The 12,043-nt window shown below is 49.4% G+C and overlaps 1 protein-coding gene and 1 long non-coding RNA gene across 2 annotated transcripts; one reads left to right on the top strand and one right to left on the bottom strand.

Moving 5' to 3' along the window:
- Nucleotides 1-1,386: 1,386 nt before the first annotated feature.
- Nucleotides 1,387-7,720, top strand: PSMC4 (proteasome 26S subunit, ATPase 4). The gene is made up of 11 exons (XM_019751349.3): nt 1,387-1,555; nt 2,392-2,490; nt 2,613-2,799; nt 4,223-4,369; nt 4,452-4,561; nt 4,648-4,741; nt 6,467-6,634; nt 6,719-6,795; nt 6,901-7,069; nt 7,256-7,311; nt 7,486-7,720. The coding sequence occupies exons 1-11, from the start codon at nt 1,520-1,522 to the stop codon at nt 7,597-7,599; spliced, it is 1,257 nt and encodes a 418-aa protein (XP_019606908.1). The 5' UTR covers nt 1,387-1,519; the 3' UTR covers nt 7,600-7,720.
- On the bottom strand, nt 5,642-12,023 carry LOC141567450 (uncharacterized). Its single transcript, XR_016022009.1, has 2 exons — nt 11,887-12,023; nt 5,642-11,267 (listed from the first exon to the last, which is right to left on the bottom strand). It is a non-coding gene; the product is annotated as an uncharacterized LOC141567450 (long non-coding RNA).
- Nucleotides 12,024-12,043: the final 20 nt, after the last annotated feature.

Here is a 12,043-nt window from a genome sequence, read left to right as displayed (position 1 = left end):
TTGGGGACAGACAGATTTGCAGTCCTGTGCTCTGGCCCTTGTGACTGGCAAGTGGCTTCATGGCTCTAAGCCTGTTTCCTTCTCTGTAAAAGAGGAAACATGTCTATCAAGAGTCAATGGGTTGATGCACACAAGATTTAAGCAGAGAGCCTGGCATAGGGCTACAGGTGCCCGTGTTAAAGAACAAAATTCAACTGAGTAAATTGGAGGACCTAATTGGCTTCATTAAGCGATTCATGAATTGGGCGTCATCCCATCTAGCAACCAGAAAGGCCCAACTACTGTGTTGTCCCGAAAACGAGACCTAGCTGGACCATTCACTCTAATGCGTCTTTTGGAGCAAAAATTATAGTAAAATAAGTAAAATTATGGTAAAATAAGACTGGGTCATATAATACAATATAAGACGTGGTCTTATTTTACTATAAGACCAGATATATGATGTGATGTGATGCGATGTGATATGGTATGAGATACGATACCACGTCTTATATTAATTTTTGCTCCAAAAGATGCATTAGAGCTGACGGTCCAGCTAGGTCTTATTTTCGGGGAAACAGGGGAGTTGTACAAAATGGAAGGTTTTAATACACAGAGGATGGGACTAAGAAATTGAAAGAGTGGATTATTTCAGGCAAGGACACCTTCCCTTTGGGAAAGGCAGGGGGTCTTATTAGGCAGATTACCTCAGCAGTGTTTATCAGGAAACCTCAGACGGTTTAAAATTCCACTCCTGGGGAGAGGCTGAAACTGCAATTAGGTTAGTTATTAAGTTTTGGTTTGGTGACTGGTTTAGCAAAAGCGGCTCCATTTCGGCCTGTTTCTTTTTTTAAACACCTGTGTGACCCAACTCCTGGCTCCACTCCCTCATTTCCTTCAGCCCTGGGTCTACTTGATTCCCTGCTAACGCTAACCTGAGCTTAGGGCTCCTCACCGCGCACCGACCCCCCCCCCACCCCCCCCAAGCAGTGCCGCTCTAAGGGGAAGCCTGGACCTTCCCGTCCCTCCGAGGACAATCCTCCGGCACACTCCACGTGGAGCCCCGCGCTCCCCCATCCGCCTTAAAGACCCTCCGAGGCGTCTCCAGCCCCGCCACTAAGTGAGAGAGAAGAGCACTTGGCCACCGGACTCCCTGACAGACTGCTGAGAAGCTCCTCAACTGAAAGCGATAGGGCAGTGCCGCCTGCTGACTAGAAAACCCGGGACCGAGAACGCCGAGCGAGACGGCGTCACCGCGCGCTACTGCGCACGCGCACCATCTGGGCCCATCCGCGCGCGCGCGCGCACCGTCTGGGCCCATCCGCGCGCCCGCCAAGTAAGGAAAGCGCTTGATCGTTTCTTGGGGCGGGGCCCAAGGCGAGGCCTTCCCTTCCCTCCATCCTACCCCTGACCATCCAACCCATTCTCAGCGATGTCTTAAACTACGTTTCCCAGAATTCATCTAGGCCCTCGCTTTCCGGTGGCGTTAGCGGAAGCAGTGACTGGATCAGGCCGGGTAACACAGGCGGGCTTGGTCACTATGGAGGAGATAGGCATTCTGGTGGAGAAAGCTCAGGTCTGGTGGGGCCTGGCTCGCGGGGAGGGGGAGAGACTAATCCGAGTGGAGTACTGAGTGACTGCAGGGATCCTGGCCCGAGGCTGGGTGATTTCGGAGGCCTCCGTGGAGAGCTTTGTGCCGTTCAGAGGCCCGAGCTGGGTGGCTGGATGATGTTAGGGCAGTAAGCCTCGGAATGCGGGGCTGGGGGAATGAGGGACGTTGAAGGTTCTTTGGGACTGAATGATTGCCAGCCTTAGCTGGGAGTGCTTAGTGACATCGGTGGCCCGGCGGGTGGTGAGTGATGTGTGGGACTTGGCCGTGGGGCCGAATGATGTCTGAGGCTGTGCTGGGGAGCTGACTGATGTGCGGGGCTTGGCTCGTGTTGGAAGGCTAAGTAGTATCTGTGACCGAGTGACGTTTGGGTCCTAGCTGGATGACATGAGGGCCTAATGCGAGTCCGGGTTCTGTGATATGAGGGATCTTTTGGAGGTAACTGGGTAATGCCAGGGCTGTTTGAAGGCATGGTGACTTTAACGGTTTATATGAGAGTCACGTGACGTTAGAAACATGTTGAGGGGGGCTGGAGGGCATTGGGGTCTGGTAAGGAGTTGATGAGACATTTAGGCCTTAGCTGGGACTTGGGTGTCAGTGGGGACATGTTCCAAGTGGCATAATGATAGCAAAAGATCTATTTGGAAGGCTAGTTTGTATATAAGAGGCTTGTTAGGGGCTGGGTGACATCAGGAGCCTGTTAGTAGGGGGCGAGTGACTTTATGGTGAGTGAGGGAGTGGACTCTAGATTCTTTCATGAGGAGACCCTCTTCTTCCAACCTGAGTTTTCCTCCTTGGTCTAGGATGAGATCCCAGCACTGTCAGTGTCACGGCCCCAGACTGGCCTGTCCTTCCTGGGGCCTGAGCCTGAGGACCTGGAGGACCTGTACAGCCGCTACAAGGTACTTTCAGCCCCAATCCGGACATTGCACAGGGCCCAGCATCCCATACTCTCCCCACCGTCCACCACTCCCTGGCTCATCAAGGCCTGGCACCATCCCCCACCTCTCCACTCTGCTCATAGAAGCTGCAGCAAGAGCTGGAATTCCTGGAGGTGCAGGAGGAGTACATCAAGGATGAGCAAAAGAACCTAAAGAAGGAATTCCTCCACGCCCAGGAGGAGGTGAAGCGAATCCAGAGCATCCCGCTGGTTATTGGGCAGTTTCTGGAGGCTGTGGATCAGAATACAGCCATAGTGGGCTCCACCACAGGTGCATGGGGGTTGGGGGAAGGGGGTACCTCATACACTCATATGTCCATTTAACAACTGTTAACTGTTTCCTGCCATGTACCAGGAACTGTGCTAGGGTCTTACAACAGCAAACGAGGCAAGACAGTCTAATGGTGTTTTTAAGGGTATTTTGAGTCTGATGCGAAAGTGGAGGTAATAGTTTACATTCTCTCTTTCCCTCTGTGCATGTGTGTATATATTTAGTTTATATAGTAAAGGTTTGACCAAATAATATTTAATCTTACTAGGTGTGACATACTCTTAATAGCTTTTCCATTCTGTTCTACTCTGTTTTGTTTTCAACTATGTTCTGGTCATGACTCACTAAATCGATTTCATGACCACTTCTGAGTTGGGACCTGCACTTTGAAACCATGGGGTGAAGTGTTAGGAGATTGGGTTCTGGTAAGGACTCAGTATATGGTAGTGCTGTTGTTAACATGGGTCCAGGCCCTGTCTTCAGGATGGTCATTGTCTCTGTGTCTTATGTCTTTCCTGCTTCTGGGCTCTGCCCCTCTGGACCAAGCCAGGTTCTTGTAAAGGTTGTGGGGAAAGGTGTGTGACTGGGCCTGAAACTGGATTAATGAGCTGGTAGTGAGGTAGTGAAGGGAGGGAAAGATCCAGAATGAGGCCTGTCCTTTGACCTGTAGGATTTAGGGGGACAGTGGGGCTATGCCTGAAATGGTGACACACGCAGAGAAGTAGGTTGGGAGGGAGACTGAGAGCAGTCTAGAACGTCACAGGGAGGTGTCTAGGGGGCTTCTGGATAGCCTGAAGGTCAGGAGAGAGACAGACTGGAAAGATGTGTGCATCACGACCATAACGTGTAGAAAGTGGATTGGAGAGGGAGACTGGAGGCTGGGCGAGCAGGAAATGGTACAGAGACCTTGATGGGAGAGGACAGGGCTGAATCAGAGCAGGGTCAAGGGGGAAGGGAGGAGAGATTGGTTGGACAGACATTCAGGAGGCTGGGTGGGAGGTCATAGTGACTGATGGGCTGCAGACGGAGGGGGAGAAAGCTTGGGGCTGTGGCTGGAGACTAGGGACTGTGGGCCTCCCTGAGACAGACCCAGGAGGAACAGCATAATTCAGGGGAAGATACAGTGGGACACAGTGGGTGACATCTAAGGGGAGGCATTCCAGGCAGCTGCTGGACACCTGGGGCTGGAGCTCAAGAGATAGTCAAGCCTCCAGACACACAAGGAAGTTGTTAGTGTGAATGTAGGGGACAGACTGGAGGAGGCAAGGATAGAGACCCAGGATGGGACGTGGTGGGGAGGCAGTCAGGGTCTGAGAGAGAGACCAGTGGCCTGGAGGGTGCAACTGTGAGGTCGTGGAGAGGGGAGTTTCCAGGGTCTGGCACTTCTCACTTTCCCCTCTCCCTTTCTCTCCCCTTCCCAAAGGCTCCAACTACTACGTCCGCATCCTGAGCACCATTGATCGGGAGCTGCTCAAGCCCAATGCGTCGGTGGCCCTGCACAAGCACAGCAACGCCCTGGTGGATGTGCTGCCTCCCGAGGCTGACAGCAGTATCATGATGCTCACCTCAGGTGAGCGGGGAGCCCGGGGCCGGGAAGGCCCGAGGGGACCCTGTGGGCCAGGCTGGCAGCCCCAGCTCTGCTCTCTCACCAGACCAGAAGCCAGATGTGATGTATGCGGACATCGGGGGCATGGACATCCAGAAGCAGGAAGTGCGGGAGGCCGTGGAACTTCCGCTTACGCACTTTGAGCTCTACAAGCAGGTGAGGAACCAGAGGTGGCAGGGAAGGTGAGTCTCGGGTTGGTGACAGGACTGGTTCATCCTTCTTTCTCCACCTGTGCATTTCAGATTGGCATCGATCCTCCCCGAGGTGTCCTCATGTACGGCCCACCTGGCTGTGGGAAGACCATGCTGGCAAAGGCCGTGGCTCACCACACCACGGGTGAGCCGCTTCGCCCCTCCCCCAGGCCCTGACCTGGGCTCTTCCAACCTTGCTCCCTGCTCTTTCACCCTCCTCAGGAAGTGGCACAGCACTGGGGCTGAGACCATAGGCTCTGGGGTCAAGTCCCCATCGTGCCTCTTACTCATTGGCTGTGTAGTCCTGGACAGGTGACTTCACCTCCTTATGCCGCCATTTCCTCATCTAATAGAAGACTCACCTTACAGCATGACTGTGAGAATTAACAAAATAGTGCAGTGTGTTTCCTATGTTAGGTTGTTACCCGTGATGAATCCCAATTCATGGGTTGTAACCAGCATTTTAAAAAATGCAACAGAAAATGTCAGAGTCCATCCCACACAGTGAGAGCTTGTACTGTTTTGTGAAACTTGTTTCACAATCACATATATTGTGATTGTTGATAAACGTATTCTTGTAGTTTCCCGAAAAGACGTCTAGAAGTCACTATTACTGTTTGTAAAGCCTAAGGGCTGAGCTCGGCAGATAGAATCCTGATGTGAGTCAGGAAGCGGTAGACGGCAGTGGTTACGCAGCATATTTTCTGGAGCAGACTGCCGGGTTTGCAATCAGGCTCCCCTACAACTATTTCAATTAGTACTACTTATGTAAGTTAGTTTGTGTAACTACTCAGTAAGTTAGCCTCTCTGTCACTCTGTTTCCTATTTTTTCTGGATTAAATCAATATAAAGCTTCTAGAAGTATACCTGGCACATAGTAAGTAGATGATAAATGTTAGCCATTTTCATGATTATCGATTTGCTTAGCAGCTCATTGGACTTCTGCTCTCCCAGGTCTAACGCTGGGATACAGCAATGAATCGGACATGTCTCCTGCCCTGAAGGAGCTCCCAGTGTGGCTGGGGGGCAAAAAAGAAATAAACACTTAGAACTTAGTCATTCGTTTAATATTTACTGAGCACCTAATATGTGCCAAGCTGCGTTCTAGGTATCTGAGACATGGCAGTGAACAGAACAAAGTCTCCGTTCCTCAGAGTCAGGGAGGTGATGTCTTAGTTGGGGAAGCTCTTGAACAGATAAATGAACAGGTCATATGTCACATGGTGCTAAATGTCTGACGAGAACAACGAAGCAAAATAAGGAGCTAGAGAATAATATGGGGCTGCAACTTTATACATTAAATGTTAAGAAACAAGTTAAAAAGGAGGGGCCCAGAACAAATCTGTCTTCAGCCCCACTGCCAGTCACCAGTTATGTGAGAAGACGTGCCCGTGGTCCCTGACTCTTGCATGATATTCAAAAGGGGGTCCTTACAGCACAGGGGAAGTTGGAGCTCATGGTGAGGCAAGATGATGCCTTCCGGTATGGCAACCTGTTTTCTTAGATTTTTCGAGCACCCTAGAAATCCAGTTTGGTGTTTTTTCTGTATCTTGGATTCCATGAATGTCTATAGCTCTTCCATACAGGCATGTGGAAGCATTTGTTGTTTGTTTCTTTAAATATCCTAATTGTTAAACGTTGGGCCGAAAAAAAACGACATGTCCTTGGGCAGGGTTCATGATTTGTGCTACTGGGTTGCTGTGGGATGCAAGCAGATGGCTTGTCCTCGAGGTGTTAGAGAATGACCTGGCTACTTGGGGTGGGCTTTCACAGGGAGGGATGTCCTCAGGGAATTCCCAGTATCGCTTAAAGCAGAATGGGACCTACAGGAGGCCCATCTCCATCTAACCCTTTGTCATCCCACCATCAGCTGCATTTATCCGTGTCGTGGGCTCCGAGTTTGTGCAGAAGTACCTGGGCGAGGGCCCCCGCATGGTCCGCGATGTGTTCCGCCTGGCCAAGGAGAACGCGCCTGCCATCATCTTCATAGATGAGATCGACGCCATCGCCACCAAGAGATTTGATGCCCAGACAGGGGGTGAGTGATGCCCAATCAGGGCCTGGGGTCTTGGGCAGGCTTGTCCAGCGGAATGCCCTGGACTGACTGTGTTGGCCACTCCAGCTGACAGGGAGGTTCAGAGGATCCTGCTGGAGCTGCTAAATCAAATGGATGGATTCGACCAGAACGTCAATGTCAAGGTTCGGGGTTCGGGATGGGCAAGGGGAGGTGTGGGAGCTGGCACATGAAGGGGAAGGAGGATATAATGGGGACAGAGGTCTGAGCAGGCCTGTCCCCAATGCTAGGTGATCATGGCCACGAACAGAGCAGATACCCTGGATCCTGCCCTACTGCGGCCAGGACGCCTTGACCGTAAAATCGAATTTCCACTGCCTGACCGCCGCCAGAAGAGGTTGATTTTCTCCACTATCACCAGCAAAATGAATCTCTCTGAGGAGGTTGACTTGGAAGATTGTATCCTGCTCTAGAAGTGAGGGGAGGGTCATCTCCATCTCTGCCTTCACCATGACCCAGACTGTGCAGGTGGGAGACCAAAGTCCAAGGGAGGGGGTGGGTGGCAACAACAGCCCAAGGATGACTTCTGGCCGCAGGCGTTCACCCCGTCATGTGGGAATGGTTTCCTTAACTCACCCGCTGCAGATGTGGCCAGGCCAGATAAGATTTCAGGAGCTGATATTAACTCCATCTGTCAGGAGGTGAGTGATGATTTCTCTCTGCATCCGATGGGGGTGGGTCCTCTTTGAGGCCCCTCTGCTGCAGTTCTGTTCCTCATTGTCTCCCTGGAGTCTTGGGCCCTGTCTGTCTCTTCCTCCTCCATCACTAGGGATGGGAAGTACAGGGAGTCGATTTTAACTCTCATCCCTTAACAGAGTGGAATGTTGGCTGTCCGAGAGAACCGCTACATTGTGCTGGCCAAGGACTTCGAGAAAGCGTACAAGACAGTCATCAAGAAGGATGAGCAGGAGCATGAGTTTTACAAGTGACCCCGCCCCTACACAAGACCCAGAGACTCCCCTCACCTCCCTAACCTCTGTTCCCAAACCTAGTTCTCTTTTCTCTTTACCGAGGATTGATTTATTCAATAAATATATAAGATTGAATCCACCTAATTTCTTCTTAGAAGTTTAACTCTTTAGAGAACCTGAGCCTTGAGTAGGATCCTCTGTGCCCTGCTGCTGTCCTGACAGATGAGCGGGGGAGGTACATGGCCTGTGCTAGAGCTTGGGAGAGAAGCAAAGAATCCGAACCAAAGCACTTCAGAAATTTGGGGAAAGGGATGGAAATGAACCTCAGACCACAGCTCATGACCACAAAATAAAGCCCCTGTACATCTCCCCTGTACGAGTTGAATGAAGACCACTTGAATTGTGATTTCTGCCCTCTTCACACTTGGAGTATCAATGACAGAGAGATGGCCTCGCAGAGTCCCCCAGAGCAGGAGTGAGGAAGTATGGGGGAAGGCTGGATGCCGAGGTTCTGAGAATGTCTCTGGCTCTTCTCCACATGGTCTTGTTGGGGTAGATGGATTTGGTTGGACACTTCCCACTTTTGAGGTTTCCGTTTAGATAACTCTCCCTCGGGTCAGCCTCCCCTGATGCCCCAGTTTGGAAGGGGACCTTTCCTCTGTGCTCCCCTGGCACCGTGCAGGTGCTCTAATTGGCTAGATTTTCTCATGTGTTTGCCTGTCCCCTCCTCAAGACGAACCTGTAGAGTCGTCAGGGATTATAGCTTGATCACATTTCAAGTGGTAGACACTGTTAATGTTTCTTTTACAAATATATAGATGTCACTGTATTTAGGAGTGAGAAGGGAAGAAGTTATAAGGAAAATATTTGGGGCATCACAGGTCCTTGAAAGGACGGAGGTGATTCTTACATTGATAGGCATGGCGCGTTGAGCAGAGAAGTCAACCTTTCCTCCCTCCTGGAACCTCACTAAAATGAGTCAGAAGATCAGAGTTAAGGTGTAAACTCACAAGGACACAGGAGGAGAAAGATGGCAGCAACACAATTTTGGAAAGAGGCAGATACCTGCTTACTAATGGAGCAGACCTGAGGAAACGAACCTGGACCAAAGGGAAGCCCAGAAACAGATTCCTGTTTCAGAAATCAGAGGTGCCAGGTTCTGAAGGTGAGGGCTGACATCAGGACTACCTGAAAGTTTATATAAGAATCAAAATTCATACATCTAGTGTGATTAGAACCTGGTGTGTGCGGTAAATAAAGGAGCTGTTATTCCAGGCCTATGACCCTTCTCCAGCCTGGCTGAAGACTGCAGGTTTATTCTGGAAAGGCTGGACCAGCAGTCTCTGGGCTGGTGGGCCTGGAGCATGGATGAGGGGGATCGGGGGCAGGGGCTGCTATGCTGAAGACGGGATTGAGAGCCCAAGGCAGGCAATTGAAGGATTCCTTCAGAGGAAACGAGCAGCATGAGAGAAAAGACTACGCAGAGAAGAAAGGGTTGTTAAGACACTTAAAGTCCTCATCTTTCATAGTAGTCGCTCATACCTAAAATTGATGCATTTACAAAAGCATATAATTTAGAAATATGGAAGTAAATTTCAAAAGAAACACAGGAGGATGAGAAGTAGTTGCCTCTTGGAAGCACAGGGAAACAAGGGGTGAGGGTGCCATGGGAATACTTTTTGTTACACACTTTCTATAATATTTGATCTTTTAAATTAGGTAATTAAACAACAATAACAAAACTACAGGAAAAAAAGATCTTACAAGCCAATAGATATTTGGAAGGGGGAGGACTAAGGAGGGATTGATGAAGTGACAAAACACCCTAAAGATCAGTGAAGGGCAAAGAGACTGGGAATACAGAACAAAGCCATGTGCCCAAGAAATTACAACAAAGAAAATAACTCGGAAAGGATACGCCCCTGAAGCATCTGCCTTAAGCTCCATCACTCAGAGTCCTCTTCAGTTAAATGCACGTAGTACCCAAGTCCCAGGGATAGTGAGAGGAGTACATGATATAATACACAACGTGAACAGCTTAAAGCACTAGAGAAGTGAGAGGGAAAACTCAAGTCCTTCCCAACAAATGTGAAGAACTCTCCTTTTGCAAAGTATTCTCTCCTTGAGTCCGTGCGACAAACTATTCCCACAGCAGGATTATAATCTGATGCTTTGGTTTATTTTGGCGCTGTTGAGAATTGTTTGCTCAACACCCCATTCCCTGGCATTCTGGAGGGAATGACTGATATTTCAGAGATGAATCAGATTCAGCCCATTGTCAGTGACCTCACAGTGCAGAGACTTGGGATTAAGTAAATCCCAAAGTTATATTTTCATAATGGCTTCTACTTTTTCTGCTTGAGAGTTGGCATTTAATTTGGGTTTCTGAAAAATAAGAAGGAATCTGAGAGATGATTGGAATAGAATATTCTCTAGTGTTCTGAAGTCATTTTTACTTTTGTCCTGACCACTCATCCAACTTAAAGTTCCTGGAGAATCTTTGAGAAGATGCGGAGATCCCAGAGGTGGAGACCATGCTTTTTCTTCATCCATCCACATGAAACTTTACAGCACCTTTCTCCACTTCATTTAGGTGAAAAGATCCCAAGCTACCAGTCAAGAATGACCTCGGTTAACACAATTCTTCTAGGGGTCCAAGGCCTTCTGAGCAGTGTTCTGCATTTCAAAACCACTTTCTGCGTTTTTAAGGTGAGCATGGTCCAAGGCCAATGAGAGCAAAAGCTGCCACAATAATGTTACAATTAGCTGCACGTGTATTATGTCCATCAACGCCATCCAGGGAGCGACACCCTCCTCCCCCACCCCTCAGGAACACACCTAAAGCTGAACAAGTTGGGTTTAGTACTCATTAAAATGAGGGAGAACACACACCCTGGGGAGCTGTGTAGCGTCTGCGGAAGAGGGGGTTAGGAAAGACTTATTTAAGGATTTGGGCTTGTGTAAGGTGATTTTAGGGAGGGTTTCAGGAAGCAGGACTTAGCTTTAGATTGCATGTTGTCAGGAAGAGGAATTTTATTATGACTGGACATTGTAATAAATCTTATCTATAATGAATGACTTGAGTGAGGCGAAAGCTATAATTGGTAAGAAGTGGCAGCCACTAATATTAGCCGGGAGAGTGGCTATTGGGTTCTGACACTCACCACCTCCTATCTGACCCACGTGAATATCTCTGACACCCCTATTTGGGCTCCAACACCCAATACTGGGCAGTACTCATACCCAGATGCCCTCTTCATGCTGCTGCCTGGGCCCTAAAATCCTCATTACCCTTCTCAGGTTGACATCTCCAGGCTGGTCCATTCTACCACTTGGAATGTCCCCTAGTAGGCTGTCACCCTGCACCAAGCCACCCCCTGCATGCACACCTCATCCTGCTCAGGCTCTCAGCCCATCTTATGGCTTTTGGACTGGGTTGTTCAGAAAGGGAAGGAAAGAGGAAAAGCAAAATGTGTTATCATTTGAAATAAAGCAAGCCATTCTCTCACCGACTGTGCATGGTCTTAAACATGTCCCTTGCCTTTATGAGCCAAGGTTTTCTCTTCAGAAAGTAGGACTAACGAAGTCTGACGTCGAATCCAGGACAGCTGACTCTAAGTGTGGGCTCACTATTCTTTGGCACGCTGCCTTTCCAAGCATAACAGCACCGAAGAGTGGGAAGACTTCTTTCATATATTAAAAAAGTTATTATGATTTGCATTTTTCTTTATGAAAAATTCATTTGACTATATAAAAAGACAAAATTATTTGCTGGGTAAGTTGAAAATATTTGGTCCAAATCTTTAAATAAAGCTGATGCTGCAAGAAGATGCAACATCTCTTTGTTCCACAGAAAAGGCCTGTGGTTGCACATGACCTTACAAAGTCCCGATTCCATGGCACCCATAATGTGCCACATTTCCAATACTCGTCTTCATAGAGCCTGGCTTGCACCCAGCCACTCAACAATCGCAGTCACACAGCGACCCCCACACACCCACACCATCCATAATCTCCTGCAAAGCCTGTCTCCTCACACTTTACAGTCACAAATCACACTTCCAAGCTACTTTCTGTCACCTCCCTACATCAGACGCCGCTTCAGTCACACACCGTCTCACAGGCAGAATACAATACACGCAGAAACACAACTCACCCACAGCCAGAGAGGCGCAGTCGGTCCCGCAGTCCTTACAGTGACACACACAACACACACACACTCAGAAGGCCAGACACAAAGGGCCGCACACCCATTGTTTAAAATACACCTATAAAGTTCACGCTCTGTACCAGCGCCCGGACTACCTCAGAGAAAAAAAACTGACAAAATCCGCCTCCAGGAGCTCCCGCCAGGTCCCGCACGCGCTCGGCCTCAGGGTAGCAACCACGGATGCATTCGGTGGTCCCGCATGGGGCGGTCCTGTGAGGTCTGCACAGCTCGGAAAGCCCCCGAGTGTGAGGT

Source organism: Rhinolophus sinicus, chromosome 8, assembly GCF_057876585.1.
Source record: "Rhinolophus sinicus isolate RSI-liver-muscle chromosome 8, RSI-T2T, whole genome shotgun sequence".
Classification (NCBI taxonomy): domain Eukaryota; kingdom Metazoa; phylum Chordata; class Mammalia; order Chiroptera; family Rhinolophidae; genus Rhinolophus; species Rhinolophus sinicus.
Note: the sequence above shows the minus strand (reverse complement) of the source record. Positions and strands in the feature narration are given on the sequence as shown.